This window comes from Colobus angolensis, unplaced genomic scaffold (genome assembly GCF_000951035.1).
Source record: "Colobus angolensis palliatus isolate OR3802 unplaced genomic scaffold, Cang.pa_1.0 Scaffold66, whole genome shotgun sequence".
NCBI lineage: Eukaryota > Metazoa > Chordata > Mammalia > Primates > Cercopithecidae > Colobus > Colobus angolensis.
This window is the reverse complement of record NW_012120265.1, coordinates 3,707,301-3,735,072: the sequence shown is the minus strand read 5'-3', so window position 1 is coordinate 3,735,072 and position 27,772 is coordinate 3,707,301. Positions and strand designations below refer to the sequence as shown.

The following is a 27,772-nucleotide window of genomic DNA, read 5'->3' as shown; positions in this document are numbered from 1 at the left end:
AGCTTGGGAAGCGAGTCTGGGAAGCAGGCCTTCCAGTGTTTACAGGGTGCACATGTGCCTCTGTTTACGATAAGGAAGGGTGGACCCTGCAATGGGTAGGTCCCTTGGGGAGTCCTGCAGAGGCTACCCACCTGTGCTGAGGGGCGTCTTCTTCCAGTTGGAGGTGGCGCTGCCCTTGCCGGAGCTCACGGTTCTCTCGGAATGTCTGCCGGTCCTGCTGACCAGGGCTGTGGCCGAGGCTGAGTTCTGCAGTTTTGGTGATGGACTGAACGTGTGCAGGACACCTCGGGGAGCTGTGGCCGAACCCCGGGAAAGCTGGCTGGAGGCCTGCAGTGGAGAGAGGGGGGCGACGGCTCACACAGGGAAAGAAATAGCAGCGGGCGAGACACTCAGCGCAGCCTCTCCTTGCTCTGGCTGACCTCTTCCCACCCACACGGGGTCCCTAAAGTCCAAAATCAGGAGACCAGGTAAGTTACACAGAGGGGTGGGGGAGGGGAGAGAGAGAAACAGAAACAGGGAGAGACAGATAGAAGAGGCAGCGTGACAGTCGGCGACTGACGTGGTCACAGGCTGCGGTGGGGGCGCGGGGCTCCCGGCGCCCGGCGCGGTTCTGACCTGTAGCACAGCCCCGTTACTCCAGTCGCGGGCCTCTCCTGAGCGGAACGCCAACTTACGCCGGGGTTTTATGACCTACACAAATGGGGGTTAAAAGCGAAGTCAGTGCTGTCCGCTGGCTGGCCCAGAGTGACCGAGGGGGAGCCCCACAGGACAGGCCCGTCCCCCGGGGACTTTAGGCGCCGCGTGGGGATCTTGAGGAAATGTGTTTAGTGAATTGCAAAGAACTTCCAAGACGACAAAAATTGCCAAAAGGGAGCTTCGGGTCTACAGAGGGTGGGAAGGAGAAACATTAAAATAAAACAACACGAGAACAAAAAACTTGATTTCAAACTTGTTCCTCTCCAAATTTAGCAAGAACATTTCTTCCAAACGCCCCTTTGGTATCTCAACGTGGTTTTCTGAAAAGTCCTTGGAGACAAGCAGTACTTGTCAGCCGGCAGCCTGTGAGTGAGAGCTACAAAATCTAAAGACACTGCAAATTAGTGTTTTCACCGCCCAATGCCACCATTAACTGCAATTTAGATGCGCAGTTAACAATTAGGCGGCGCAGCCCGGGCGTGGGGCGGATCGCTGAACGGCCTCTGCCTCCCAGGGTTGGTGCTGCCGGCAGCAGGCCAGGCTCACCTGCTTCAGCGCGGGGTGTGGGGCGGCGGCGGGCTCGGCCTTGGCCTGTGCAGGGGCCACACCCTGCTGCAGGAGCCGCTGCTCAATCTCCTGCTCCTGCTGCAGCGCCTTCACGAAGGCGGCCTTCAGCCGGCTGGTGTGCTCCACCTTGAGCGCCTTCTTCTGGTTGGTCGTCATGCAGTTCTCACACATGATGGCGCCGCTCTTCTCCTCCCGCCAGCGGCACGTGAAGTCCGTCTTGCACTGTGCACACATGTAGGGCTCCCGGGACAGCACAGCGGCGGCCGACATCCTGCCCGCTGCAAGCAGACAGCACGTGGCTCATGTCAGAGAGACAGGATGACAGTCAGGGCCCTGGCCGCCCCGAGCCCAGGATGCTGGAGCCTCAGTCGCCGCAGTCTGTTCGTTCTGCAACTGCCTACTGGGCACCAATGACATGTGGACATGGGGCCAGCCAAGGCCGAACAGCTTCAGAAAACGTCGGCCTCCTGTCCCACCCACCGCTGGACATGACACCACTGAGGACCAGCAAGGACTATGCCAGGCCGTGCCTCGACGTGGTGGGCACCCTAGGTTATGTACGAGTTAATAAGGGTGACAGGCAAGTCACCCAGCCAGTGCTTTGTGGGTGCTGAGGTGCTTAGTTCATTCTTAGGAGGGGGTACCCCCAAATGTCCCATGTCCTGAGGAGGAAACTGTCCCTGCCCTGGGCCCCTCACAGTCCTGCCCACTCCTCTGCTCTGAGGGTCTGATGCAGTCACCAGAAGAGGACTCAGCCTCCTGGCCTACTCGTGTCACCCCCACCTCAACCTGTGGGCAGAAACATCCTTGGTCTCCACATCCAGGGAGCAGGGGCTCCCTGGGGGCCGACTCAGCCACCCAGATCCACCCGCCTGGTTGTCTCCAATGCTGTGTTGATCACCCCGTAGATGCCCTTTTATTCTTAAATCCCCCAGGACAAGGTGTACTCCACACTGCCCCTGAAGAGGGTGATTGTGCGAGCCTGCCCAGGCGGAGGCAATGGGGTGGGCTGTCCCTCTCCCTCCTCAGAAGCTGGGAGCACTCGAGGCTCTGGAAGGTTCTGCCTGTGTGTCATAACCCCACACTGGTTTGAGAGCCGATTGTGGAGGCCAACCCCGTCAGTCTCCCACAGATGTGCACCCTCACCTGTACTCCACCACACGCCAACATCATGGAGGCCACTACTGCCCGTCCCCCTGGGCCCTGAGCCTCTCAGGGCCTCGCTCTCAGAGGCCCCAACCAGAGGACAGTGTCCAGACTCCACAGTGGCACTGATGGTGTTCCTGCCAAGCCCACCCAAGACCCTCCTGGCTAGGCAGCCCTGCCCCAGCCTCTGCTGTGTGTTGGAAAGAACCCGGGGGGCACCCTTGGAGGCCAGAGGCGGAAGCAACCTCGCTGGGTCCAGGCCACGCACCTTGTGTCTCCAGTAGGTTCTGCACCACCTCCTCCAGGCCGACCAGGTAGATGAACTCGTTGTTGGCGGCGCTGGGCAGGAAATTCATCTCTGGGGCTGGGGGCTTGGGTGGGGGGATCTCGAGTAGCGTCTTCTCCAGCTGTTTGCGCAGCGCCAGCTTGGCGGCTGCCTGTCGGCTTGCTGGAGACTCGGCAGAGGTGACCACAGAGGCCACGCTAGTGGGGGTGGAGCTGGCCTGAGCGGAGGTGGCTGTCGTCCCCTTCAGTGATGCTGGGGTAGGCTTTAGGAGACAAGAACTCAGTCAGGGCGCTCTGTGTGCCTGCCCAGAGGAATGTTCCCCAGCGCCCCCATGCCCGAGGTCCCTTCAACTGCACTGACTAACCAGTCCCCTTGACGATGGCATCCTTACAAAAGTGAACCCAGCCATGGTAACAGGCTCTTAGAAGCCAGGGCAGCAGGGAGAGCTTCGAGAAACACACCACCCTAGGAGGCGACTGCTCATCTGCACACGCACGCAAAGGTTTACCAGATACACCGCACACACTTAAAATCTATAATTTGCTGCGCTCCGTCATGTGAATGTGAGGGCACCCACGTGGCTGTCACCAGGTTCTGGTGGTCACCACCCTGCCCAGCAGGGCCACTGTCCTCTGACTGCGGCCCGCCTACTGCCTTCTCACAGGGTATGGGAGTGCCCACCGCAGCACCCCCATGAGCCTCTCTGCACGTGCTCCCCTGGGATGCTAATGTCTGAGGTAGTCCCTGAGTTCTTATGGGGTGATAGGGGAAGCAGCTCCTAGGCCAACCTCTTCCCCTACCCTCCACCTAGTCCTCGCTGCTCCAGTGCCACTTCACAGTCCTGCCTGGATCCCAGAAGCAGACCCTTGACTGTCTCCACCAGCCCCACAACTGCTGGATGGGGCTCTCCCCGAAACCCACAACTGACCACATGCCAATGTTCTTAGCTTTTGGAGGCTGAGGACTCCTCTGGAAATATGAGGAAAGCTGTGCACCCCACCCCCCAGAAAATGGACACACCCAGTGACTTGCAAACGCCACACTGTGGGGCGCAGGGTGTCCAGGATGCCTTCCCAGGGTCCCACCCTACAACGAAGGCTCCCAGAGACCGGCCTGCTGGTTTTTTCGCCCCTCAGCAACCGAGACCAAACCCAGGCCTCCGTCACCCCTGACCAGCCAGTTCCCCTACTCCTTCCCCTCACAGCCTCCCCAAGCCCTGCTAGGAGCAGACCACCTTCTCTGCCACTGACTGCCTGTGCCCACCCTCAGGGCACAAAGACAACAGAAAGGACTGGATAAAAGGTCACGGGTGGGGCCGGGCGTGGTGGCTCACGCCTGTAATCCCAGCGTTTTGGGAGGTCCAGGCAGGCAGATCACGAGGTCAGGAGATCGAGACCATCCTGGCTAACATGGTGAAACCCTGTCTGTAACAAAAATACAAAAAAATTAGCCGGGCATGGTGGCGGGGCGCCTGTAGTCTCAGCTACTCAGGAGGCTGAGGCAGGAGGATGGCGTGAACCTGGGAGGTGGAGCTTGCGGTGAGCCGAGATCGCGCCACTGCACCCCAGCCTGGGCGACAGAGCAAGACTCTATCTCAAAAAAAAAAAAAGGCCGGGCGCGGTGGCTCACACCTGTAATCCCAGCACTTTGGAAGGCCAAGTCAGGCAGATCACTTAAGGTCAGAAGTTCAGGACCAGCCTGGCCAACATGGTGTAACCCTGTCTCGACTAAAAATACAAAAACTAGCTGGGCATGGTGGCAGGCACCTGTAGTCCCAGCTACTCGGGAGGCTGATGCAGGAGTATCTCCTGGGAGGTGGAGGCTGCAGTGAGCCAAGATTGCACCACTGCACTCCAGCCTGAGCAACAAAGGAAGACTCTTGTCTCAAAATAAAGATATTTGATCACACCACTGTACTACATCCAGCCTGGGCAACAGAGCAAGACTCTGTCTCTAAAAAAAAAAAAGTTCACAGGTGTATGAAACTACCTGCCTGGGTCAGTCCAGGACTAGCCATCTTCTCTACACTCGAACCTGACCTTCAAAAGCAGGCAGGGACACTGCTCAGAGTCTTGCTCTTGTCTGAGGGCAGGCAAGCAAGAACAAACCGTGCCAAAGAAGGAAGAAAGAGCAAACACGCCCACCAGCAAAAGCCCCTGCGGACCCGGTAATTTTATCTGTCAGCCAAGGCGCTTGTTTCCAGCCTGCCTGCCCCTTGGTCCTGCTCTTCCCATCCTACTTCCAGGGGGTGGAGATCAACCCTCCCCATCTCAGAGGCTCTGTACAGAGGTGAAGGGACGTGTGGCTAAGAATAGGCGCGCCTGGTGACATGAGAACATTTGCGGAGGAGGAGATCGAAAGAAGCCACTGCTGGGAGGGTGGCATGGGCTCCAGTGCACCCCAAGGCATCTCCGGGCCCATCACTGGCCTCTCCTGGGCTTCGACTATCCCCCTAAACCTGCTGTGTGCCACGTGGTGTTTCCTCGGCCATGGGGCTGGTGAGCAGACCCCACCTTCAGCTCAGGTCGGTGCATTGCCCCTCTCGGCAGCTGCCCACCTGTGCTGGACAGCAAGTCTGCCCATGACCCACACAGCCCTATGGCCCCCAGGAGCTCAAGGCCAAGCCTCTGCCTGGCTCTGAGGGAGCAAGGCAGGTCATGCCACACAGCCCGGGGAGACACTACTGTGCCCCAGAACCTGGGTCCAAGGGGAGCAGTCACAGGTGGAACACACACTCTCCCTCACCCGGTGCCGCGCAGCCCTCACCTGTGGGATGTTGACGAGCAGGCTGGTGTTGGGAACATTGGCGACGCGGATGAGGCCCTGCTGGATGATCCTCTGTCCCTGAATCTGCACACTGGGCACCGACGCCCGGGGGGCCAGGAGGAGGGGCGGTGGCCCTGTGCTGGAATGTTGCCTAATGCTGTGGATTTGCTGTTGGGGTAGGGTGGGAAGAACAAGAAATCTGACTGAGATCAACAATAGGGGGGGACCGGAAGGCACAGGCACCTTGGCCCCAAGGACTGGGAAGGGCCCTACTTTCGAGGTAGACAACTGCTGAGGCTGCCAGGTCTCCCCAGTGTGCACAGCCCTGCTTACCTGGGCCCCCCTGACGAGTGGGGGCATGACGACCTGTGAGCTCGCCTGTGGCCCCAGCTTCGAGGACGCCTGCTGCCCACCTCGGACCAGGGGCGGGGGTATGACGCTGCCAGGCATCCGAGCTGAAGAGGTCTGCCAACAACACCAAGACCTAGATTTACATGGACCCCTCCCGCCCTTTTTTTTTTTTTAAAGCAAGCAGTTTTACTGCTTTTATGAAAGTACATACCAGTTTTTTTGATTTGGTTTTTTTCTTTTTAAGTAGCAGAGAAGTTAAAAAATAAAATTATGGATGGGTGCAGTGGCTCATGCCTGTAATCCCAGCACTCTGTGAGGCCGAGGTAGGCAGATCACGAGGTCAGGAGTTTGAGACCAGCCTGGCCAACATGGTGAAACTCCATCTCTACTAAAAATACAACAATTAGCTGGGCGTGGTGGCACATGCCTGTAGTCCCAGCTACTCAGGAGGCTGAGGCAGGAGAACTGCTTGAACCTGGGAGGCGGAGGTTGCAGGTTGCAGTGACCTGAGATCGCACCACTGCACTCCAACCTGGGTGACAGAGCAAGACTCCATCTCGGAACCAAAAAAAAAAAAAAAAAGATTTAGCTAGCTGGCTGGGGGTGGCGGCTCATCACGCCTGTAATTTCAACACATTGGGAGGCCAACGAGGGTGGATCTCTTGAGCCCAGAGATTTGAGAACAGCCTGAGTAACAGTGAAACCCCATCTCTACAAAAAACAGAAAAATTACCCAGGCATGGTGGTGTGCGCCTGTAATCTTGGCTACTTGGGAGGCTGAGGCAGGAGGATGGCTTAAGTCTAGGAGGCAGAGGCAACAGTGAGCTGAGGTTGTGCCATTGCACTCCAGCCTGGGTTACAGAGCACGACCCTGTCTCAAACAAACTAACAAGGCGAATGTGTAACACAAAATTAGTAAAGATGACTACTGATTCTAAACACTGGAACAAGGAATAGGACTCCAACCACAGCCGTGTGAACCTGGGCTCACTTCTGAGTGAGTCCCACCAACATGGCAGTTCATTCTCACGTGACACTGGCCGGTCCATGGCAGGATGGGCATGGTCACCCCCTAGAGCAAGTTGGGGGCTCAGGCCTGTTTGAGAGGGAGGGGCAGGAAGGCCTCTTCCGACCTCAGCCATATGGCTGGGAGAAAGACTCTGCCCCTCACCTGGAGGCCCTGGAAGGAGGCTCCCTTGGCCGGAAGAGTCAACATGAAGGGAGATCAGACCTACTAGAGGCACTCACTGGAAGGCCCCCCTTCCAGTGTTGGCCATGATTTCTGTCTGTGACATGAACAGCGGCCTACTTTGGGCCGTGGGGCTTGGAGAGTGCATGTATGCTTTTTCCCCTGGGCTGTGGACTGGAGGGCCTCACTCCAGCCTACTCTGAAGGAAAGGGCAACCTCTTGCAGAACCTGGACCAGGGCTGTTTGGGAGCCCAAGGAGCCTATTCTTGAGAGCAGCAGTGCCAGCAGGGCACCCACTGAGACAGAGCGGGGACACTGACCTGGAGCGATGGCTTGCCAGCAGGAATGTTCTGGGTGCCCCGAACAAGCGGGGGAGGGGTGGTCACGGTACTCCCGACAGAACCTGTGGGCTGCAAGAGAGCAGGACACCAGGAGGTGAGGAGCCACCTGGCCCTCTCCCCACACGGAGGCGCCAAGATTTAATGCTGCCACAGAGGCCTGACTGTCTTCTCAGAGGTTCTGCTTGAAGGCTGAAAGTGACCCTGTCTGTGGCAAGAGGTGACAATTTCTACATGGGCCTAGAAGAGATTTTCCAGCAGCCCCACCCACTACTCTCAGCATCACTTCTTGGCCACTCCCTGACACCCACTCAAGTGTCCTGGCACCCACTTGCACCCTCCAGGGGACAGAATGGCTGATAGTGGCAGTGCCACTGAGGCAAAGGACCCATGGCCCAGGCAGGGAGATATCAATCTCAGTGAGAAAACAGTGACTCTGCGCACTTTTTAAAGCTGCATGTTCCACTAGAGAAGGGTCAGTGACAGACTTGGTGTCCCTCAATAAGTTTTCCGCAAGTGACAAAGAAAAAGAAAAAAGAAACAGGCAGACTCTTTCCAACCCACCTGCTAACTGGGCAGGTGTGAGGTGTGTGGGGGGGCAGGGTTTCAAAAAACAAACCCCCACGCCAGAGCAGGGAGAGTCCTGTCCTTCCTTCAGCTCCTGCTGCCCAGGACACATTTACTTTCTGGTTCACTGAGGCAATTACTAAAGTACTCGGAAGGTAGGAGTTTCCCTGAACAGAGTACTCAAAAAGCCCAACAAAATAAATTTAACCTCGCTGCCCATTCACCTGCATCTAGAAGCAGTGCAACAGTGAGCTTTAGGCTCCAGGGAAGAAGGAACAGAAGCAGGACCCTCCCGAGAGTTGGGGCTGAGATCCATGGCAGCTCAGCACACGTCTAGCTGGGAGCGGACTGAGATGCATGCAGTAGGAGGGAGGACAGTAGAGACTGGGGCATCCCCTGCACCTACAGTGCAGGCGGCCTTTCTGCACCGAGCCCTTCACCCAGAAACATGCTTCCAGAGGCACCAGACACCTGTGCTCCACTTCCCTGACACCTGTTGTCCAAGTGAGCTTTAGGGCGGGTGCGGTTGCTCATGCCTGTAATCCCAGCATTTTGGGAGGCCCATGTGGGCGGACCACAAGGTCGAGAGATCAAGACCATCCTGGCCAACATGGTGAAACCCTGTCTCCACTAAAAACACAAAAATTAGCTGGCTGTGGTGGCACGCGCCTGTAGTCCCAGCTACTCGGGAGGCTGAGGCAGGCCAATCACCTGAACCCAGGAGACGGAGGTTGCAGTAAGCCAAGGATTTGCATCACCGCACTCCAGCCTGGCGAAAGAGCAAGATTCTATCTCAAAAAAAAAAAAAAAAAAGAAGAAGTGCGCTTCAGACCCTCAGATCCAGATTACTCTAGACTGAAATTCACTTTAACATCTCCTAAGCTAAATCCAAAATGCACACTGGAGTCCACAAATGGGGGAGCGGGACCTTGCCCTATACTCCCTCAAGGAAGCCCTTTCACCTTTCTGGCCCCTGACATTGATGACGGGATCAAGGCAAGGCCAGAGGCTCCTGCTGGCCCAGTGAGGAGGGGAGACAGGCACGCACCTTCTGAGCGGTGGCTTCCTTTTGTATCTGACTCTGCCGCAACTTTTTCAACAAAACGAGTTTTGCTTCTTCTAACCTCAACTCTTCTTTCAGCTGTTTGATCATCCTTTCTCGTTCTTCAGGACTGCTTTTCTGCAGGGGCGAGAGGAACAGGGTTGAGGGGGAGCGTCCTTGGTGGGAAGCAGAGGCCCTGCCGTCACTAGCTCCACCCAAGGGCGTCATGAGTGGGAAGGGCACAGTGGGGCTCCGGCGGCAGTGCCACCACATGGCTCACCATGAGGGCCTCGGTGCTAGTCTCCTTCAAGGCCACCGTGGTCAGCCCATTCACTCTCGGGCTCGAGGGCTGCTCGTTGTCGGACAGCACAATCACGTCGGGTGAGGGAGGTCTCCTCTCGGATTTCATGTCACTGTGGGGTGGAGACAGTAGTAACCAGAGTGCCCCTGACAGCTGTGCCCACCCCTGTGGGCACATGGCAGGGAGGTGAGACCTCCCTGGCTGCTCTCTGTCTGCCCTGCATCTTCCACATCCCCAGCCCCACCCCACGGCACCCGGGTTGCCTCCTTCTTCTCACCCACATGTCATAGGGCACCCAATCCCAGTGCCCAGGTGGGCATCTTGATGGTAGGGACTTGTTAGTGCCTGTTGCCAGGGCTGAGGGTGTATATGCCCCTGAACGTGACATGGTGACTTTGGAAAACATGGCCGCTCCCTCTACCGTGTGCCTCGGATTGTGTAAACACTCGGCTCTGGATCCTGGGGTCCTGCTCAGTGTTAGCCATTGTGGGGGCTTGAGCATGCTGGGTCTGATGGCATGTGTGTGCCTCGCCACCAGCGGGAGCCCCTGGCCATGGTGGAAACCCCTTAAAGAGGAGCCCAGCTCCCTGTGTGAACCACTTTCTTCTCTCTCCACCCAGGAAGGCCAACAGCCCTCACACCTGGCAGCCAACCTGTCCCCAGCAGACCAAGGGGTGTATCCACAGGCTGCCAGCGTGCTCACAAGGTGGCACCAAGTGCTAGATGGTCCTTCTTGGGCCCCACGTGGCAGCAGCAACTATCTGTTTTGAAACTGACTAGGACACAAGTTCTCTCAAAGACCAGAGACTCTCCACCGGCCTGATCTACTTTTGGACTGGTTTCTGGCTGGTTGCCTCCAGCTCCACGTGGATGCCAACGTCATTCTGCCTGTTACCCTGCTGCCCACTCCATAAGTTCCAGCTCAAAACTGCATCATGAGACAGTTCATCATGATTCCAGCCCTCACACCTTTTTCTTTCTAATGAATTTGCCATGGTCTGGGGAACTCACTTCTACCTGTGAACTTGACCTGAAGCCTGTTCCTCCCTTCTCACTGTTGGCCCACAGCATCTCACTACCAGCTGAGAAGCACCAGGGGACAATCAGGGAAGTACTTGCAGGCTTTCCTTTTTTGTTATTTTGTCAAAATACGGTCACAAACATCTAAGAGTGTGGCTGATGAGCTGCTGTTATTCATCAGAATCGGGAAACAGTAAATATTCATTCTGTGCTAACTGCGGGCCAGGCTCCAAGATAAGTGCGCGTGGCACCCACGTCATTTGACCCAGGCAGGAACACATCAGTCTGATTTTCCCCTTCCTGTGAACAATCCTCTAGGAGGTATGTGTACAGCTGACACTACTGAAGGTGCAGGGCCGAACACCTGCTGTGGTGTTGCTGACCCAACGCAAGTCCCAGAGACAGCACTTGTCCCCAACCAAGCAGCTCCATTTGCTGACGGCACAAGGCAAACTGTCCCTGAAGATCTGGGTTCACTGTACTTTTTTTTTTTTATTTTTTTTCTTTTTTGAGACGGAGTCTTGCTTTGTCGCCCAGGCTGGAGTGCAGTGGTGTGATCTCGGCTCACTGCAGCCTCCACCTCCTGGTCCAAGCGATTCTCCTGCCTCAGCCTCCCGAGTAGCTGGGACTTACAGGCATGCACCATCATGCCCAGCTAATTTTTTTTTTTTTTTTGTATTTTTGTAGAGACAGGGGTTCACCATGTTGGCCAGGGTGGTCTTGAACTCCTGACCTCAGGTGATCCGCCCACCTCAGCCTCATTGTACTTTCATCCAAGTGAATCAGGTCCATTTTTTTGTCAGCAGGAAAACCAGCCAAGGACAGAACGCATCCTCTAGGTGGCACTGTGACCCAGGGAACAAACTCAGACAAAGTTAACTGGGAGCTGCAGCTCAAAGTTGTCCAGGCTCTCGCTCTGCCTGGGTCTAGTTCATAATCAGACCCTGGCAGGGTTGAGGAGCATCGCTAGGATGAAGAACCTGGCTCTGCTCTAGCAGCCATTGGGACCTCTGAGGTCCCCTCCAAGTCCAGGAGCTGCATCCTCAGGGAATGGTGGACACAGAGCACCAGAGGCTAAGGCTTCACCAAGGCTACCCTGGACTCACCAGATGCTGGACTCAGGAACTGCTTTACTTGCTCTCCTCTTGTCCCTCCTAATTCCACCCACCAGAGCTACGTGGCAGCTGTACCTGAACGCTGGTCCTAGCCCTGATCAACCAGGTTCTCACCAGAGACCTGGGCATGGACAGAAAGGTATGATTTCAAAGTATACAATCCCCCAGGCAAGGGGTTATCAGCCCACATTATGAAGCCCAGAACTGGGCAGTTTGTTTCTAAAGTAACCCAGGACACCTCACTCAGGTCTTAGCACACCGCCAGCATGTCTCTCCTTGCTGCCGGCCCCATGCCGCCCAAGATCGACTTTCAAGGTGACCTCAGGGCTCTAATTCCAGGCTCCCTGGACGTGTACACACACTGAGCACCTCAGAGGCAGGTGGTCCCAAGGCTCCAGCACAGAGCTGCAGCGGCTGGCCTCTATCCAGGTGAGCTCCAAAGTGAAGAGGGTAGCGGGGGCCCAAGGCAGCATCCCGTATAAAGTTACAGACACACTTCCTGGGCCAGCACAAGCTGAAATGAAATGACAGCCAAGCTCTAAGGGACTTAACACTTCTTATCATCTTATCGAGGGCGTGAGGTTCTTCCAGAGGTGAGATGTCTAATAAAATTCAAATCTGCCTGAGGGAAGGGTCCAGACCACCTAGTAGCTGAAGCTGCCTGAGTGGGCTGCTCTGACCACGGTGCTTCCTGGCCCCATCTTGGCTTGCGACTAATCAATAACTCATCCAAGAGATGATGTCACCACCCATCAATGATCACTCAGCATCCCAGCAGCCAGCAGGGAGTGAACTTCCTGTATGCTAATCAGGCCACCAAAAAGTCATGTGACAAAGGCATTTCCCTCCTTGGTCACATGACCCTTTAACTGTGCCTTCCAACGTGAAAACCATGGTAACGGCCAGTTCCAACCGGTTTGTGACACGCAGCCTTCATTTTGAGAAGGGAGGTAAGGGTTCAGGTGCTGTCAGAAAATGGAGGCGCCAGGCTCACCCCAGGGCTGTGGAGCTGCAGGCACTTCCTGTGTGGTGCCGGCCCACAGGGGACTGTTGCTGCACCACAGGCTCCAGTCACCTCTACACACACCGCACACAGGCCCCTCTAAGTTTCTAAAATGAAAAACTTTGTTAAGCTCACTTTTTAAAGGAGAGGGGCTTTAAGAGTCTCAGGACTTTTTAAAATAAAATTCAGGAAAAAAAGCATGTGGCTCAAAATGATGGTAGCATTATTTCAGGGAAAAATTTAATTATGAAAACTGTCTGAAGTAAATAAAAGCAGTGGAAACCTAGCCCAGCATGCTGAGAGGGATGGCATCGTGGCCCAGGGACAGCGTCTGCTATTCACTCCACAGCGGCCGTCCCAGGCACCAAATTTATTTGGAAGTGATGTGGTATTTCAGGACAAATCCCATAAGCCCGTCCTGCCCATCTTGAGAAGCCTTAATGTAAAACACACTGATCAAGAGATTTTATGTGACCTACAAAAATCCCTGGAAGCAGGCCAGGCTGTTATCAGCGTAAATGGTCTCACCCGCTCCCTGCCACGCACCACCCCCACTCCCCCACCCGCTGGCACCAGCCCTGACCTCACAAGCACAGAAATTCTGTTACCTGCCAGGAATTTCCACAGAACTTCCTGGAGGAGAGGCCGGGATTATAAACTTAAATTGAGACACGATCCCACTTCCACAGCACAAGGTTATGGCTTTCAGCTGCCCAGCAACCAGCGGCGAGTACATGGTTAATATTTAGTGTTCCCTCAGCCAGTGCCGGGAAGGAGCCGTCCTTGGAGGCTGGGACCTTTGTGGTTCTCTGAATGGGCCTGCCTGGTATGCAGGGAAGCACACTTCATCCCCCTCTCCCTCATTCATTCATTCATTCCTCACTCACATCTGCTGAGAGCTCATTTAAAAAGTAGGTGCTGCAGCAGGCAGTGGGAGGAACCCCTGGATAAAAGGAGGCTCTGTCCTTAGGGTTCAGTCTACCAGGTAGGTCAGACACAAAAGGGAAGGGGCAGGTGGGGGCGAGGCTGTAGGTGGGCTTGGGGCTGGCCCCGTGAATGTCTGACCACCGCTGTCACAGCCATAGCAGCCGGGCAGCTTCTCCGGAACTTGTATAAATGCAGCATGTCCTCCTTGCCCCAGACCTACTTGATCAAAGTCTGTATTTCAGCAAGATCCCCCAAGTCTTGCACACACTAGGGAAGTTGGGGATGACCATGACCTGCGGCCCAATGAGGCCTTGGGATAAGAAATCCTCCTCCAGGCTGGCTCGGAGAGACAGGCAGGGCCCAGCAATGCCTTCTCCAGCCACATAACCATTTCCCGCTAGAACCTTTCCTCCTCACCTCTTTCAGGCCTAGCAGAGTAGACTGCTGGCTGTGTGTAAAGGTGGGATGAGGGCTCTGCTAGAGCCAACACCAGTCCTGCCAGCCCACTTGTCCCTTGTGCAAACACTCATCTTGGGCTCACCAGGCCCTACCCGACATGAACCAAGCTGTTAACATCCCCCACCCTCCTGGGGCCTGGCCCACAGACATGGCCCGGCATGGCCGTGTTCTGTCTGCAGAACATCCCTCTTCAACATGCCTCAGGAAGCCTGCCCGGCCCTGTCCCCCTGCCCCAAGGTGAAGGTCATAGCAGAACTTGGGGTTCCACTTGGGGAGTGCAGGTCTAAGCAGAAACCCCCCAGCTTCCTAAGAGGGGCTGGCTGGGGGGGTTTGTGTTCCTTAGCCCCCCAACAGCCCAGTGACTGGCCCACCCACCCTCGGCCCAGCAAGCCTGTCTAAGTGCCTTTGGTTCCCTGCACCGCACCCCACCCCACCCCTGTGAAGATGAGCCCTCCCTCCCCCTGCCTTGCAGGGTGACATGTCAGCACCTGTCTGACAAGCAGGTTCCTGCACCCTGAGCTGGGGGCCATCATGACCTCCTTCAGGTGGGTGTGGCACCGGCACAGCACCCAGGGACCTATGGCCTCACTCTGTGGCACAGCCTCAGCTCCCACCCAACAAGGGACAGGGTGTCCCCAGGGTGACCAGATGAACAAAGGGCAAGGGGGTATCCAGCCCTGAGGTGATACCATAGCCCCAGAGAAGGGGGCAAGCCCCCATGTCCTCAGAGCCAGGAATCTCCTCCTAAGTCCATGATGGCTGGGGATGGGGGAAGAGGCTGGCTGAGCCCATCGTGTGAGGGTGCTGAGCCCTGAACCCACACACTCCCTGTGGAGTAGCTCCTTTAGCAAGCTGTGGCCTGGAGCTCACTGGCCACCCCTGCCCAGCTTTGGACTTCAAACAGCAGCAGGCAAGTCAGGCTGTGGAGAGAGCCCTCACCCAGTGGGTCAGAAGACACCTGGGTCTCACTTGGTTCTGCCTCTTGCAAGTGACACTTCCCTCTCCATGGCTCCTGCATGGCAGGGCAGAGGAATCCCTGTCCCGCAGACCCTCAGGGCTGCCTGGTGAGGTGAGACTTCAGTGCTGAGGAGGCTCGGGCACCTTAGACAGCTGGCTGGGTGCAGGGGGATCAGGCAGCCCTGCTGATCTGAAAATGCTCAGCTCAGGCCTCGGGAACAGTGACCTTCCTGACAGCACTCATAGCCACCCCGCATGCCCCTAGGATGGAGAGAGAGGTCTGTCCCAACAGCCTGGGTCCCCTGCATCAGGTCCCATTCCCAACTGGGAGAAAGAAATGGAATCGTTTGCCGGGAGCTGCCCCCAGGGCTGTCATTTGGTGGGGTGGAAGCATCCTGCTGTCAGATCACATGCTGCCTCTTCAGAGCCAGCCACCCACATGCAGCAGCCCCAAAAACCCAGATGGCAGCAGCACCACGGACTCCCAAAGCCCGATGGATGCTCTGACAGGATGCAACCTTGAAGGGGCTAGGAGCACGCACGAGTGATTTTCTTTCAGATTGTAGGGCCTTAGAGGAAAGTACTTCCTGGGGTCCCCAACACTGGGAAGATAAGGGCAGCAAATAGGCCACCTTGCCTCGGCCTTGCAGCTCCCAGATGGGAGCGACAGCAACGAGTAAACTTGAAACATGTGCCTGACCTGACCGCTTTCTGAGGAGAGAGTGGGAGCCCGGTACAGAGCAGACAATCTCAGTAAACAAGTCCTGAAATGTGACACCTGAACATTCACAAACTCCCCAAGGGCAGACTGGGTCTGCTGGGGGCCTGGCAAGGCTGGGGAGGGCCCACCTCCTCCTCTTGCCTTGGTGGAGGTTCCAGGGTGGGGGCTGTGAGTTCAGGAGGAGCCACGCCGCAGACTGATGGACCCCCTTGCACGGTGGGCAGCTGCTTCCCTCGTGCACACCGATGTTGCGCTGCTAGAGGAAAGGGAAACCCACTCACAAGGATTTCTGAATTGTGTGTCTTCATGTGTCTTTGTAAAGTAACAGACCCTGGAAGCCAAACTCCTATTCTTTGAATCCAAGCGCTTTTGTGGATATGAAAAAGGAGCCCTAATACTTATGGCTGACAAACCCTGGACACCGGACCAGACTCTGCAAGACTCCCCCGACCCATCTCTGTAGTCCTGAGGAGGCCGTAGGCTCTGGCTGCATCTATTCACAGGCCCCGTAGTACTGGACCTGGGCTGGTTTTATGGCTCAATTCCCAAACTACAGAATGCAGAGGAAGTGACATGGCAGCCTTTTGAGGTGAAGTCACAGAAGCCTTGCAGCTTCTGCCTGAGCCCTGGGAATGCTTGCTCTAGGAGAGCTGAGGTCTGACTGCCCCAAACCACCATGGGGTCAGAGGCCCACGCTAGCCTCTGCTACATGGGGGAGATGGAGACAGGCAGAGACTGGTCCAGCCAGTCCCAGCTGTTTTGGCCATCACATGTGAGCGACGAAACCACTGGGGACACCCAGCCCAGCTGACGTGCAACTGCAAAGACCAGAGAGCCCCATCAGCAGTGCCTAGCTGGGCGGGACCAGCCAACCAGCAGAACCGACACACTAAAAAATGTCAATACCTCGCTGCTTTAAACCACTAAGCTAATGGAGCCTATGGCCCAGCCTGGCCCCTGGGGAGCTAACCCATATCACTGTAACTCCACTTCCTCCCTCAGATGCTACCCTGGGACAAAGCAGGGAAAGAGAAGGGGGAAAGAAAGGGTTTACCCAAGTAACTACCCGCGGAGCCTTAAAGCTCCCCCCGACAGAGGGACCAGCAGCAGCTACACAGAGGCCCCCTGGACAGCTACAGACTCAAGATGAGAACAGCTCTAGGAAGGTCAGGTGGGAGACCAGAGCTGCCCAACAATGAAAGTGGGTGAAGAGGGTCCCATGGAAAAGAAGGAGAAAGTCTGCAGGCCGGGAGGCACCTCAGATTCAGGCCGCACCTGGAGTGAAGTGAGTCAAGCCAGAAAGCAATTCCTCATGCTTCATTCAGTCTCTCTACCTGCCTTCAAGAAACACTCCCAGAAAAATCCTATGACAGAGAAAAAGGACAGTTATCATCAGTTCCCCAAGTTAGTTCTACCACTGAGCAACTTTCTTTTTTAGAGACAGGGTCTCACTCTGTCAGGCCGGAGTGCAGTGGTGCAACCATAGTTCACTGTTGCCTGGAACTCCTGGGCTCCAGTGATCCTCCCACCTCAGCCTCCCAAGCTGCCGGGACCATAGGTATGCACCACCACACCTGGCTAACTTTTTTCCATTTTCAATTTTTGGTATTGAGACAGGGGCTCTCACTCTGTTGCCTAGGCTGGCGCACAGTGGCATGATCGTGGCTCGCTGCATTTTTAAAGTTTTTGTACAGGTGGAATCTCGTTATGTTGCCCAGGCCAGTCCCGGCAATATCTTGTGTGGCAGGCCCCTGTGTAGTGGGTGTGCTGACATACAATTCTGGCAGCATTCACTGCAACCTGGGGGTGGGTGCTGCTCACTGGGACCCCACACAGTTCTCCTTCCTTTCCCAAGGGGTGGTGTTCACTCACTCAATTGATAGAAAGGGAGCTCTGTTGTCCAGACACAGGCAGTGCCCCAAAACTGAAGAACTAGGCTGGGCGCGGTGGCTCACACCTGTAATCCCAGCACTTTGGGAAGCCAAGACGGGCGGATCACGAGGTCAGGAGATCGAGACCATCTTGGCTAACACAATGAAACCCTGTCTCTACTAAAAATACAAAAAAAAAAAAAAAAAAATAGCTGGGTATGGTGGCGGGCACCTGCAGTCCCAGCTACTCAGGAGGCTGAGGCAGGAGAATGGCATGAACCTGGGAGGCGGAGCTTGCAGTGAGCTGAGATCACACCACTGCACTCCATGCTGGGCGATCTGGTGACCTAGCGAGACTCCTCCTAGCAACTCCTCCTAGAGAAGCAACTCCTCCTAGAGAAACTCCTCCGTCTCAAACAAACAAACAAATAAAAACAAACAAAAAAAACTGAAGAACTCCTGGGGGTTGCCTGGTGTCCTCCCAAGCCACCCCACCCCCACCCGCAGCCCCTCTGCGGATCCCTCAACTCCCTTCTTAGCATCCATCACACTCCTCCCGCCCCGTAACTTGAGCTCCTCTTGGCTGGGATGTTAGAGAAAAGCCCGGAGCCTGCTTTGTGGGGCCCAGGAAGACAGAACACATTCTGCTTCTCTGCCACAGAGGTCGTGGAGGTGAGTGGCTAAGATGGGATTTTTGCAACCCAGCCATCATTCTTCCTGCAGACTTTAGGTCCAACGACCGCTCTGGGACTCCATTATGGTGAGCCCTGCCACAGCGCTGGCTAAAGAGCTCAGGAAAAAGAGAGAGAGAGTCTGTGTGGCTGGCCAAGACCTGTGAGCCCATCCCTGCCCACTCTCCTTTCCTCAGTACAGAAGGGAGCAGTCCCAGGTCCCCAGCCAGAGCAGAGGAGCCCCATGCAGTGCTCGCCCCCAGCATCAAGCACAGCCAGGAGGCGGCCAGCCCATGCTGCCAGAACGCCTTTTAGGAATGCAACAGCCCCTAAAGTCAAAGGGCCCAGCCAGGGAGGCCCAGAGGACCTCACTGTGGCAGGGGCCAGTCTTGGGGGCGTGCAGAATGGCTTGGCTGAGGGTGATAGAGACAAGCCCAGGAGACCCTAATACCATGCTCATGTGGGCCAGCAGCCTCTACCCGCCCACGGAGGCCAATGCAGCCTGACCTTGCCAGCAGCTGACACTACGAGGGAGGCCACATCAAATTCAGCATGCTCTGCTTAGAAATACAGGAAGACACGTGCACTGGAAATGACTACAATCGAAGAACTGAAAGGCTAACTTTTCAGGTTTGGAAAACCAAGCAAACACCTGCTGGGCCTTTATGATGGCCACTCCTAGGCCAACCACCAAAAGTCACCCTTCCACATAATCCTCTCCACAGCTCCATCATCACCCCAGTTCCCAGTCCAGGGGACAATCTTAAGGGAGGGCCACATGACTTCCTAAGGTCACACAGCAGGACCTGCAGACAACCTGGGCTCCTACGGCACCTGAGCTCCTGTGTGGACCCCTCACTGTGCCAGGACCCTGGGGGAACCCAAAAGAGCAGATGTGGGGTTGGAGAGTATGGGCCCCATGTAACTGGCAGCTCCTAATTCAGGTCATCAAATACCTTTGAGACAAGAGTCTCCCTCTATTGCCCAGGCTGGGGTGCAGTGACGTGATCTTGGCTCACTGCAAACCCTGCCTCCCGGGTCCAAGTGATTCTCCTGCCTCAGCCTCCCAGGTAACTGGGACTACAGGTGCCTGCCACCACACCTGGCTAGTTTTTCTATTTTTAGTAGAGACAGGGTTTCACCATGTTGGCCAGGCTGGTCTCAAACTACTGGGCTCAAGGGATCTGCCCACCTCGGCCTCCCAAAGTGCTGAGATACAGGCATGAGCCACCGCGCTCGGTCATATTTTATTTTTTTTGAGACAGGGTCTCACTCTATAACCCAGGCTGGAGTGCAGTGGTACAATCACGGCTCACTATAGCCTCAACCTCCTGGGCTCAAGTGATCCTCCCACCTCAGCCTCCTGAGTTGCTGGGACTATAGGCATGAACCCCCACACCAAGCGAATTAATCTGTTTATTTATTGGTAGACATGGGAACCACTACGTATTGCCCAGGCTTGGTCTTGAACTTTTGGGATCAGGTGATCCTTCCACCTCAGCCTCCCAAAGTGCTGTAACTACAGGCGTGAGCCACTGAGCCCCACTATGTCATTTTTGGAATAGTGAACCCTTATTTATGGCTGAAGGATCCTGGACAGCCAGTAGCATCCACAAGCTAAGTCCCTGAGGTGTGAAGGAGGGGGCAGTGTGAGGACACAGATGCAGCCCTCAGACTCTATCAAGAAATGATAACTTACCCAAATCACAAGACGAGTCAGGGGATGGTCAGAAACAAAACATGGCCAGGTGCGATGGTTCATACCTGCAATCCCAGTGCTTTGGGAGGCTGAGTGAGAGGATGACCTGAGCCTTGGAATTCAAGAGCAGCCTGGGCAACACAGTGAGACCCTATCTCTGAAAAATAAAAAAGCTGGGCATGGTGGCAAGCACCTGTAGTCCCAGCTACCCAAGAGGCTGAGGCAGGAGGATCACTTGAGCCCAGGAGCCGGAGGCTACAGTGAGCTATGATTGTACCACTGCATTCCAGCCTGGGAGCCAGAGCAAGACCCTGTCTTTTAAAAAAGAAAAGAAACAAAACTCAGTGGTGGTGGACACTCACACTGTAAGTGGGCCAACGCCGGCTGGAAGGGGTGGGATGGGGTTGTGGCGCTCAGGAATTCAGGCTCCCTAGGGCCTGGTGTGGGTATAGTAAAGGACAAAGAGGAGGGGAAACCCTGGCCACTGACCGCAGCACCCCTCCTGACGCTGGTCCCTGCACCCATGCCAGGCCCACCTTCCTCCAGGGAGGAAACATGGTGAGAACTCCTCAAGCAGGGTGGAGGAAGGACTCCCTACAGCAAATGAACTGAAAGGCATCTCCTGGGAGAGATGCCAGCTTCCTCACCAATACACAGGGAGGGAGAAGTCACCTGTGTGCATGAAAGCCACAAAGATGAAACACACACTGCTTCTGAAACGACCACAAACTTTCTCAATGAATGGAAAGTGCTCGCTGTGTCTGGAAATCTCCTGCCCCTCTTTTAAACATCTGCATCACAAGTGGCTAGATCACCATCACTTGCACCCGTCCTCCTAGCCAGCTAGGTACACCTACACCCCAATCAGACCTGCTCCAGTTGCTCTGCGCAGAGTGGCCGCTGGTGACCCACGAGGACCACTGAGGGGCTGGGTGCACCTCTGCAGGTACTGGGGGGACTGGCCCATTCACCAAACCTCAATGAGGCCAAGTTTCTTCATCTGCAGAAGGGGATGCCACTCACCTCAGGGGGCAGTCATGAAATGTGATTAAACCTCACCTCTGACTAGTGCCTCTGTGGTATCCCATGACAAAGTACAACAGGATGAAGCCCTGCTGCTGCATACTGCAGTGGAATGGCGCCATGAAGAGAAGCACACACGTGAGCGTTCATGCAAAGCCTGGTGCTTCAGGAAAAACACCCGAGGGTATCTGGTACCAGTGATAAAGTACGAGCTTCCAATAATCAAAACTCAGAACTTTGGAAAACTTGTATTTGCTACCTGCTGTGAGCTCAACAACTTCCCAACGGATAGGTGGTGACATTGACAAATCTGATTTTGTGACATTAAATGATGATACGTGTATCTGAAATGTCTCTGTAACTCAGTAAACTACTATTTTCCAACGTTCAATGGTATTACAAACTCATAGGTGAGTAAAATGTCATTCAGGGAAAGAAAAGATAATACTGTCAGGCAGAAGAGTCCCAAATAATTTATGCAGACAGTTCACCTTTGAAGAGGTGAGCATGAGTCCCCATCCCTCAAGAGTGGGCTGTGTGGCCAGGCATGGTGGCTCGAGACACCTGGAATCCCAGCACTTTGGGAGCTGAGGCGGGTGGATCACGGGAGGCCAGGAGTTTGAGACCACAGTCTAGCCAACTTAGTGAACAACCCTGTCTCTAAAGTTCCTGTAGTCCCAGCTACTCACAAGGCTGAGGCAGGAGAATCACTGGAACCCGGGAGGTAGAGGTTGCAGTGAGCCGAGATCATGCCATTGCACTCCAGCCTAGGTGACACAGTGAGACTCCATCTCAAAAAAAAAAAAAAAAGAGTGGGCCACACATAGTAACTTCCTTCCAAAGAGGACAGTATGGAAAGGGTGGAGCTGGGGGAGGGCGGGGAGAGTAACTTTACAGTAGGAAAACCTGACAAATGGCACCTCACTCAGATGATCGTTCAGTCAAGTCCAGCAGTACCTTTGATACGAAGTGACGAGAAGAGCACTTCACCCTCTGTGGTCTTCCTCCCCCAAATCAATCACCTGCCTGTGAGAAAAGCATCTGACAAATCCCAATGCAGGGACGTTCTACAGAACACTTGACCTCTGCTCTTCAAAACTGACAAGGTCACCCAAAACAAAGAAAGTCCGAGAAACTGTCATAGTCCAGGAATCTAAGGAGACGCAAGGACTAAATATAACCTAAGGGAAAAAGGACAACTGGAAAAAACTGAGGAAATCAGAATAAAGTATGAACTTGGTTAAAATAATATACGGACCCTGGCTCACTACTTGTGACACATGTTCTGTTGTCTGTTAACAATGTAGAGACCAGGGTGGGGTTTGCAGGACTGATCTTTGCAACTTTTCTGTGAATCTAAGACTATTCTAAAATTAAAAGTTAATTTTAAAAATAGGTTTTTCTGTTCAAAGTGCAAGAGTCCCATGGATTTTAACGTAACCACATACAAAAAGCTCAATGATGAGGTTTCAGAGTCTAAGGGCCAACTCACCGGTAGCGACTCGCCACTCTGGATTTTGGTTTCTCATTACAGGAGGAAATGCACAACGATCCGAAAAGCCTATGGAAACACCCCTCCACTCTCTAACCTCTTCTCCGTGCTAGTTATATTTTCTTCACCATGTTTCAAACCCTCACAACGAATGCAAGAGGATGGACACAGACATAGCCATGGGAACCTAGCAGCTGTCTTCTTATTCTTAGTAAGCTGAGTGCTAACGAGATTTGCAAAATAGATTTTTAATAAAAAGTTATTTATGTTAATATGTCACAGGTCTATTATAGTCATCTTTAAATGAGTTAATAAATAGGTTTTTTTCTTTTTTTTTTTTGAGACAGGGTCTCAACTCAGGTTGTTTAGCCTGGAGTATAGTGGCGCCATGTCAGCTGACTGCAGCCTCTGCCTCCCAGGCCCAGGTGATTCTCCCACCTTAGCCTCCCGAATAGCTGGGACTACAAGTGTGCACCACCACTCTCTGCAATGTTTTGGGATTTTTAGTAGAGACGGTTTTGCTATGTTGCCCAGGCTGAAATTTTTTTTCTTTATTCTGAGACAGTCTTGCTCTGTCGCCCAGGCTGGAGTGCAGTGGGCGCGATCTGGCGTGATCTCAGCTCACTGCAACCTCTGTCTCCTGGGTTCAAGTGATGCTTGTGCCTCAGCTTCCCGAGTAGCTGGGATTACGAAGTGCGCCACCACAGCCAGCTACTTTTTTTTGTAGCAATGGGGTTTTGCCATTGTTGCTCAGGCTGGTCTCGAACTCCTGGCCTCATGTGATCTGCCCACCTTGGCCTCCTAAAGTGCTGGGATTACAGGTGTGAGTCACTGCACCTGGCCAAAATTTTCAAATTTTCTAACACAGTGTCAACAGACATATCCCACAAAACCAACCGCTGTCTGAGGCCCAGAGATGGAAAACGGGAGGTGCCAGTGCTTCGGGAAAAGGATTTCCCTTCTCTGGCAGCCCCGACAGTAGTGCAGAGGCTGGGATCCTGGGTCCTGTCCTGCTGATATATCACGGCCCATGTAACTTTCTTTTTGCTGCCAAAGTTGTATTTTGAAAAGTGAGAAGTACTAAAAATTTAATAGGATTCACCCCACAGGTATTTAATCATCAGCCAACAAAACTTGGTCACCTTAAGGTTCTCATGGCCTTATGTGGCAACTGTACAGCCTCTATGTTTACCTAAGTCACAGAAAGCAGGCGTCGCCCTATGGCTATGGATCAAACACAGGAACATGGCTGGCCAGGTCACCCAGGACCTCAGTGTGAGAATCTTGTCCCCCTACACCCTACACTGCTGGTCTCCGGGACTAGGAATCTCCTTCCTTCTCTAGCAAGTGGGCCGCCTCTCTCCCATCTGAGTGCCTGAGGGATCCTGGGCTCCACCCAGGCTCAGAGTATCAACTCTCCCTTCTCCAGAAGGGGGTCCCGAACCCAAGGCCCAGTCCCAACTCTATGTTCCACCCTTCCTGCACCCAACAATCTATCCCAGCCCACCTTTCCGGCCTCTGCTCCTACCACCGTGTACCTTCAGACTCTGACCCCTGTGCCCAGTGCACCGTGATTTCTGGGTCGCAGTCCCCTAGAGAGTGCCCTCAGACCATTCTTCCCATACTGCCTGCAGATACGCCAAGTCTCCTGGAGGCCTGGACTGATGGCTCTCTTTAGAATGCTCTTTGCACGAAAGCTATCAGGGCCCTGCCTTGAGGAATTCTGCATGGCATCAAGTCTCAGCCCCATGAACCCCCAAAGCTTTTCAATTTGATTACATCACAACAATTTTAAAGATATAAGCTCTAAAAATCTGCAGTCCTATGGCATGGGTCGCAAGCAAAGGGGGCACATGGCAACATCCGGTATGTCTCCCATCTTTCCACCCATCAGATGTCCCCTCCGTCTCCCACCCTCCAGGGAAAACAGTGGCATGCGCCGGAGCCTCAGTCACAGGGAACTCAGCGTTTCCAAAGACAGCTGATTCAGCCTGGCTTCAGGCGTTACCCTGCCTTCCTCTCTTGAGAGTTCTTCCCATCAGCACTGTGACTTTACACTATGGTGGAGCCTCAATTCACAGAGGAGACAAGAGCCATTCACAAAGTGGGGGCAGACTGTCCCAGGCCACACAGAGATTCAGTACATGGACGATCCGATCCAAGCTGTCAGACAGCCACGTTCTTTTTTTCTACCACCAGCTGCCCCCTCAGGCTCACAAATTATAATTCACATGCTCATCTTGAGAGAGAAGAAAACCCTCAGAAAGATCTCTCTAACCAGGTAGCCTTTTCTTTTCTTCCAGGGGCACATTCTGCTAACTGGGAAAACACCACCCCCCGGGTGTGATGTCTGCCTGTCCCACCCGGGATCCCACATGCCCCTGCAGGTTCTCAGGTATCCACTCCTCTGTTTCTACTTGTTCTGCACAGAAACCACCAAGGCCCGGCGCCCACTGCCCTTCGCTCCACTCCTTCACCAGGTTAGGGGACCATGAGGGACAGGACTGGCTCTCGGCCTAAGGAGCACTCAGAAGCCGCCCCGTAGCCTCCAGGCTGGTTTCAGTGCAACTGCTCGCAGCATGGCAGGGAAACTGGTTGCAGACTGAAAAGCAACAAAGCTAAACCCAGTTTCAGTGGGCACGGCGGAGTGCTGGTCAGACACCCTCCCTGTCTTGTCCCTGTGGATGGGACATTCAAATAACCCGCTACAGCAGCTGGGGCATCAGTTATAGGAAGAGCAGCCTGTCAGTGAGTGACAAATAGGACAACAGCAGGAATACATGCTGGGAGGAGATATCAGAAGCCGCAGCAGCAAAACAGAAAGCAAGTCATTTAAAAAGAAGGAAGAGGTCTGCTTAATCTGCAAATCTGCTCAACTTACAGATGTGTGAGAGGAGTTCGGACAGAGAAGGTCAAGCATTTACTGGTGATTACCTCGATGTCCATATAAAATGTGGCCTCTGGTTTTCTGTCAGAACCACCAAAGGATAATATCCCCAGAGAGCCTGCACTGTCCAACAGAGAAGCCCCATTTCAAAGTCAGGGATCCCGAGGTCCCCTCCATGACCAGAGGAGGGCGTCTAAAGGCAACAAAGAGCTGGCAACACCTTGGAGAAGCCGGAAGTTCAGGAGGACCAGGAGCGATGCTCTTTTACCTGGCACCAGGCTGGCTCATGCTACGGCCCTCATGTGAGCTGAGGACTTGGGGAGTTAGAAACAGTGCAGTCTATTATCCTGGTGCCCCTAAATAATCTAACGATTCTTAGAAGTACAGGTGGACCCCTCACATTTCAGCGATTTCTGGGATTAGACAGAGTCCCAAATAAAGGGAAATGGGACGAGGAACCTGCAGGAAAGGGGTGACACAGAGAACAAGGAGGAGACAGACGGTGGCTGCTGAGGTTTGGAGGGGCAGCAGCTAAGGCAGGGAAGGGAGCACATAAACAGATTCCCAAGGGAACATACCTCTCAGTTCCCAAGAGCAGCTAAGAAATGCCTGTAGGCTGTGGATTTCTAGTCGGAGCTGGTGAAGGCGCTCCCTGGGGCCACCCAGCCTCTCCTGGAAGTTGCCCAGCAGCAGACAGAGAATTAGCAAGTGAAAGGCAGCAGCCAGCCCTCAACAGGTGCTGGGGAGGGGCTGGAGCAGCAGAGGAGGGGGCTCCAGAGAGCCGCCCACAGAGTAACCCACCCTGGAGCCCCTTGTCTGGATCCTGACTCTGGGACGGGCCGGTGGTCACACGAAGGGAAAAAGGCTTCTTGTTGCGGGACTTCCAGAGCTCTGGCACCCCGATGAGGGATTTAGGGGTTCAATCCCTGACAAGAGGGCTGCAGGAGGCAGTCAGTGTGAGGCCCACAAACCATGGCCCTGGGCTGTGAGAACCCAGCCCTTTCCCGAGCCCTCATGTCGACAGCTGTGCCACATTAGTCCATCGTCCATCTCATTCAAGGACGTGCATTCCTGCAGACAGCCGGCCGGCGGGCCGGGCGCAGCTGCGGGGAGGCATAGTCCTGAGAGCAAGGGGTAGAAGCTCAGCTTTGCACATCGCTGTGAAGACACCCCCTCCACCCATACACAGGCAGCCAACACAATGATGATAGGGGTTCTGTGGCACCAACGACTGTCCAAGCATCCGCTATGTGACTGACTAGCACAAGGGGCAGTGGGATCTTCTGCCTGGCCTCGTGCTTCCCTCAGAGGGGCAAGGGTGATGGGCTTAAGACACAGCCACACATGTATGCCAGAGTCTGGACCCCAATCTCTCTGTAGACCCAGTGGCTAAAACTATAAAGACTGAGAACAAGTGAAAATGGTGTGCTGGACTGCCACGCCTGTGAGTGTGAAGAGCATAGACCATTTTGGGGGAAAAGCCTAGTCATTTCTTTAAAACGACTAACCACACACACAATTTGTAACCCTGCAGTTCAACCCAAGTGTTTACCAAGAGAAATGCTGACCCATGCCTACAAAAAGACATCTGCAGGGACCTGCACAGCAACGGGTGCTCACACCAGCCCCAAACTGGAGGCTGCACAGATGTCTACTGACAGGTGAGAAGTGCCCTGTGCACACCACTCAGAGGCACACCAATACACACCAGAGGCAAATCCCAAAACACTCAGAAGAAAGCCAGACCCCAAAGAGCACTGACTCTGAGTGCATCCCCAGAAAACCGGAAAAGAGGCAAGACCAGTCTCATGAGGGGAAGCACCAAAACAGGAAGGGCTGGGGGTGTGTGAGGGCCCTTCTGGAGTGGGATGGTAAGGTTTCTGGGCAGTGATAAAGTTTGTGACCTAAATCAGGGTTTGACTCACAGGTGCATGCGTGAGTCAGAACTCATCGTCTCGGGCATACCAGGGGAGCCCCATGCTCATGTGGCGGGGGAGGGGAAGCAATTCTGGTGTCGACTTCACCCTCCTCTCCCTTCCCTGTAAAAAGTATCTGCGCAAACAGCAAGGACTCTATCCATGATCCTCAGAGTCATCTTGGAAAAATTAGACAACTAATGCACACTTTTGCAGCTGGCCCCATTTTGGCACAGAACAAAACAAAGCTGTCCACACTCCCACGTTCTGGACAACTGGGTGGCTGGATGTACAGGAGGAAGCAATATCACATTACTTTCTGATTTGTTTTTTGTTTTTGCTTTTGGAAGGCTTGATGTGTTATTTTGTTTGTTTGTTTGTTTTTGTTTTTTTTTTTTGAGATGGAGTCTTGCTCTGTCGCCCAGGCTGGAGTGCAGTAGCAAGATTTGGGCTCACTGCAAGCTCCGCCTCCCGAGTTCTTGCCATTCTCCTGCCTCAGCCTCCCAAGTACCTGGGACTACAGGGGCTCGCCACTACGCCGGGTTAATTTTTGTGTGTGTGTTTTAAGTAGAGACAGGGTTTCACTGTGTTAGCCAGGATGGTCTCGCTCTCCTGACCTCGCGATCTGCCCGCCTCAGCCTCCCAAAGTGCTGGGATTACAGGCGTGAGCCACCGCGCCCGGCCTAACATACATTTTAATGATGGGCACACATGCTCACCGTGGCAGGGAAGTGACACCGATGCGCCACCCCACCGCCCGCT

General features: G+C 54.4%; 1 protein-coding gene across 2 annotated transcripts in view; it reads right to left on the bottom strand.

The window, feature by feature from the left end:
• The window catches only part of GATAD2A (GATA zinc finger domain containing 2A), a 128,256-nt gene that overhangs the window by 7,191 nt on the left and 93,293 nt on the right, over positions 1–27,772 (bottom strand). For both annotated transcript variants that reach the window (XM_011925874.1, XM_011925875.1), the window contains 9 exons: positions 9,229–9,361; positions 8,955–9,086; positions 7,322–7,411; positions 5,795–5,926; positions 5,462–5,629; positions 2,678–2,957; positions 1,243–1,541; positions 616–690; positions 132–327 (listed from right to left, as the gene is read on the bottom strand). In XM_011925874.1, the coding sequence (XP_011781264.1) occupies positions 132–327; positions 616–690; positions 1,243–1,541; positions 2,678–2,957; positions 5,462–5,629; positions 5,795–5,926; positions 7,322–7,411; positions 8,955–9,086; positions 9,229–9,361 (1,505 nt within the window). The remainder of the gene's footprint in view (positions 1–131; positions 328–615; positions 691–1,242; positions 1,542–2,677; positions 2,958–5,461; positions 5,630–5,794; positions 5,927–7,321; positions 7,412–8,954; positions 9,087–9,228; positions 9,362–27,772) is intronic.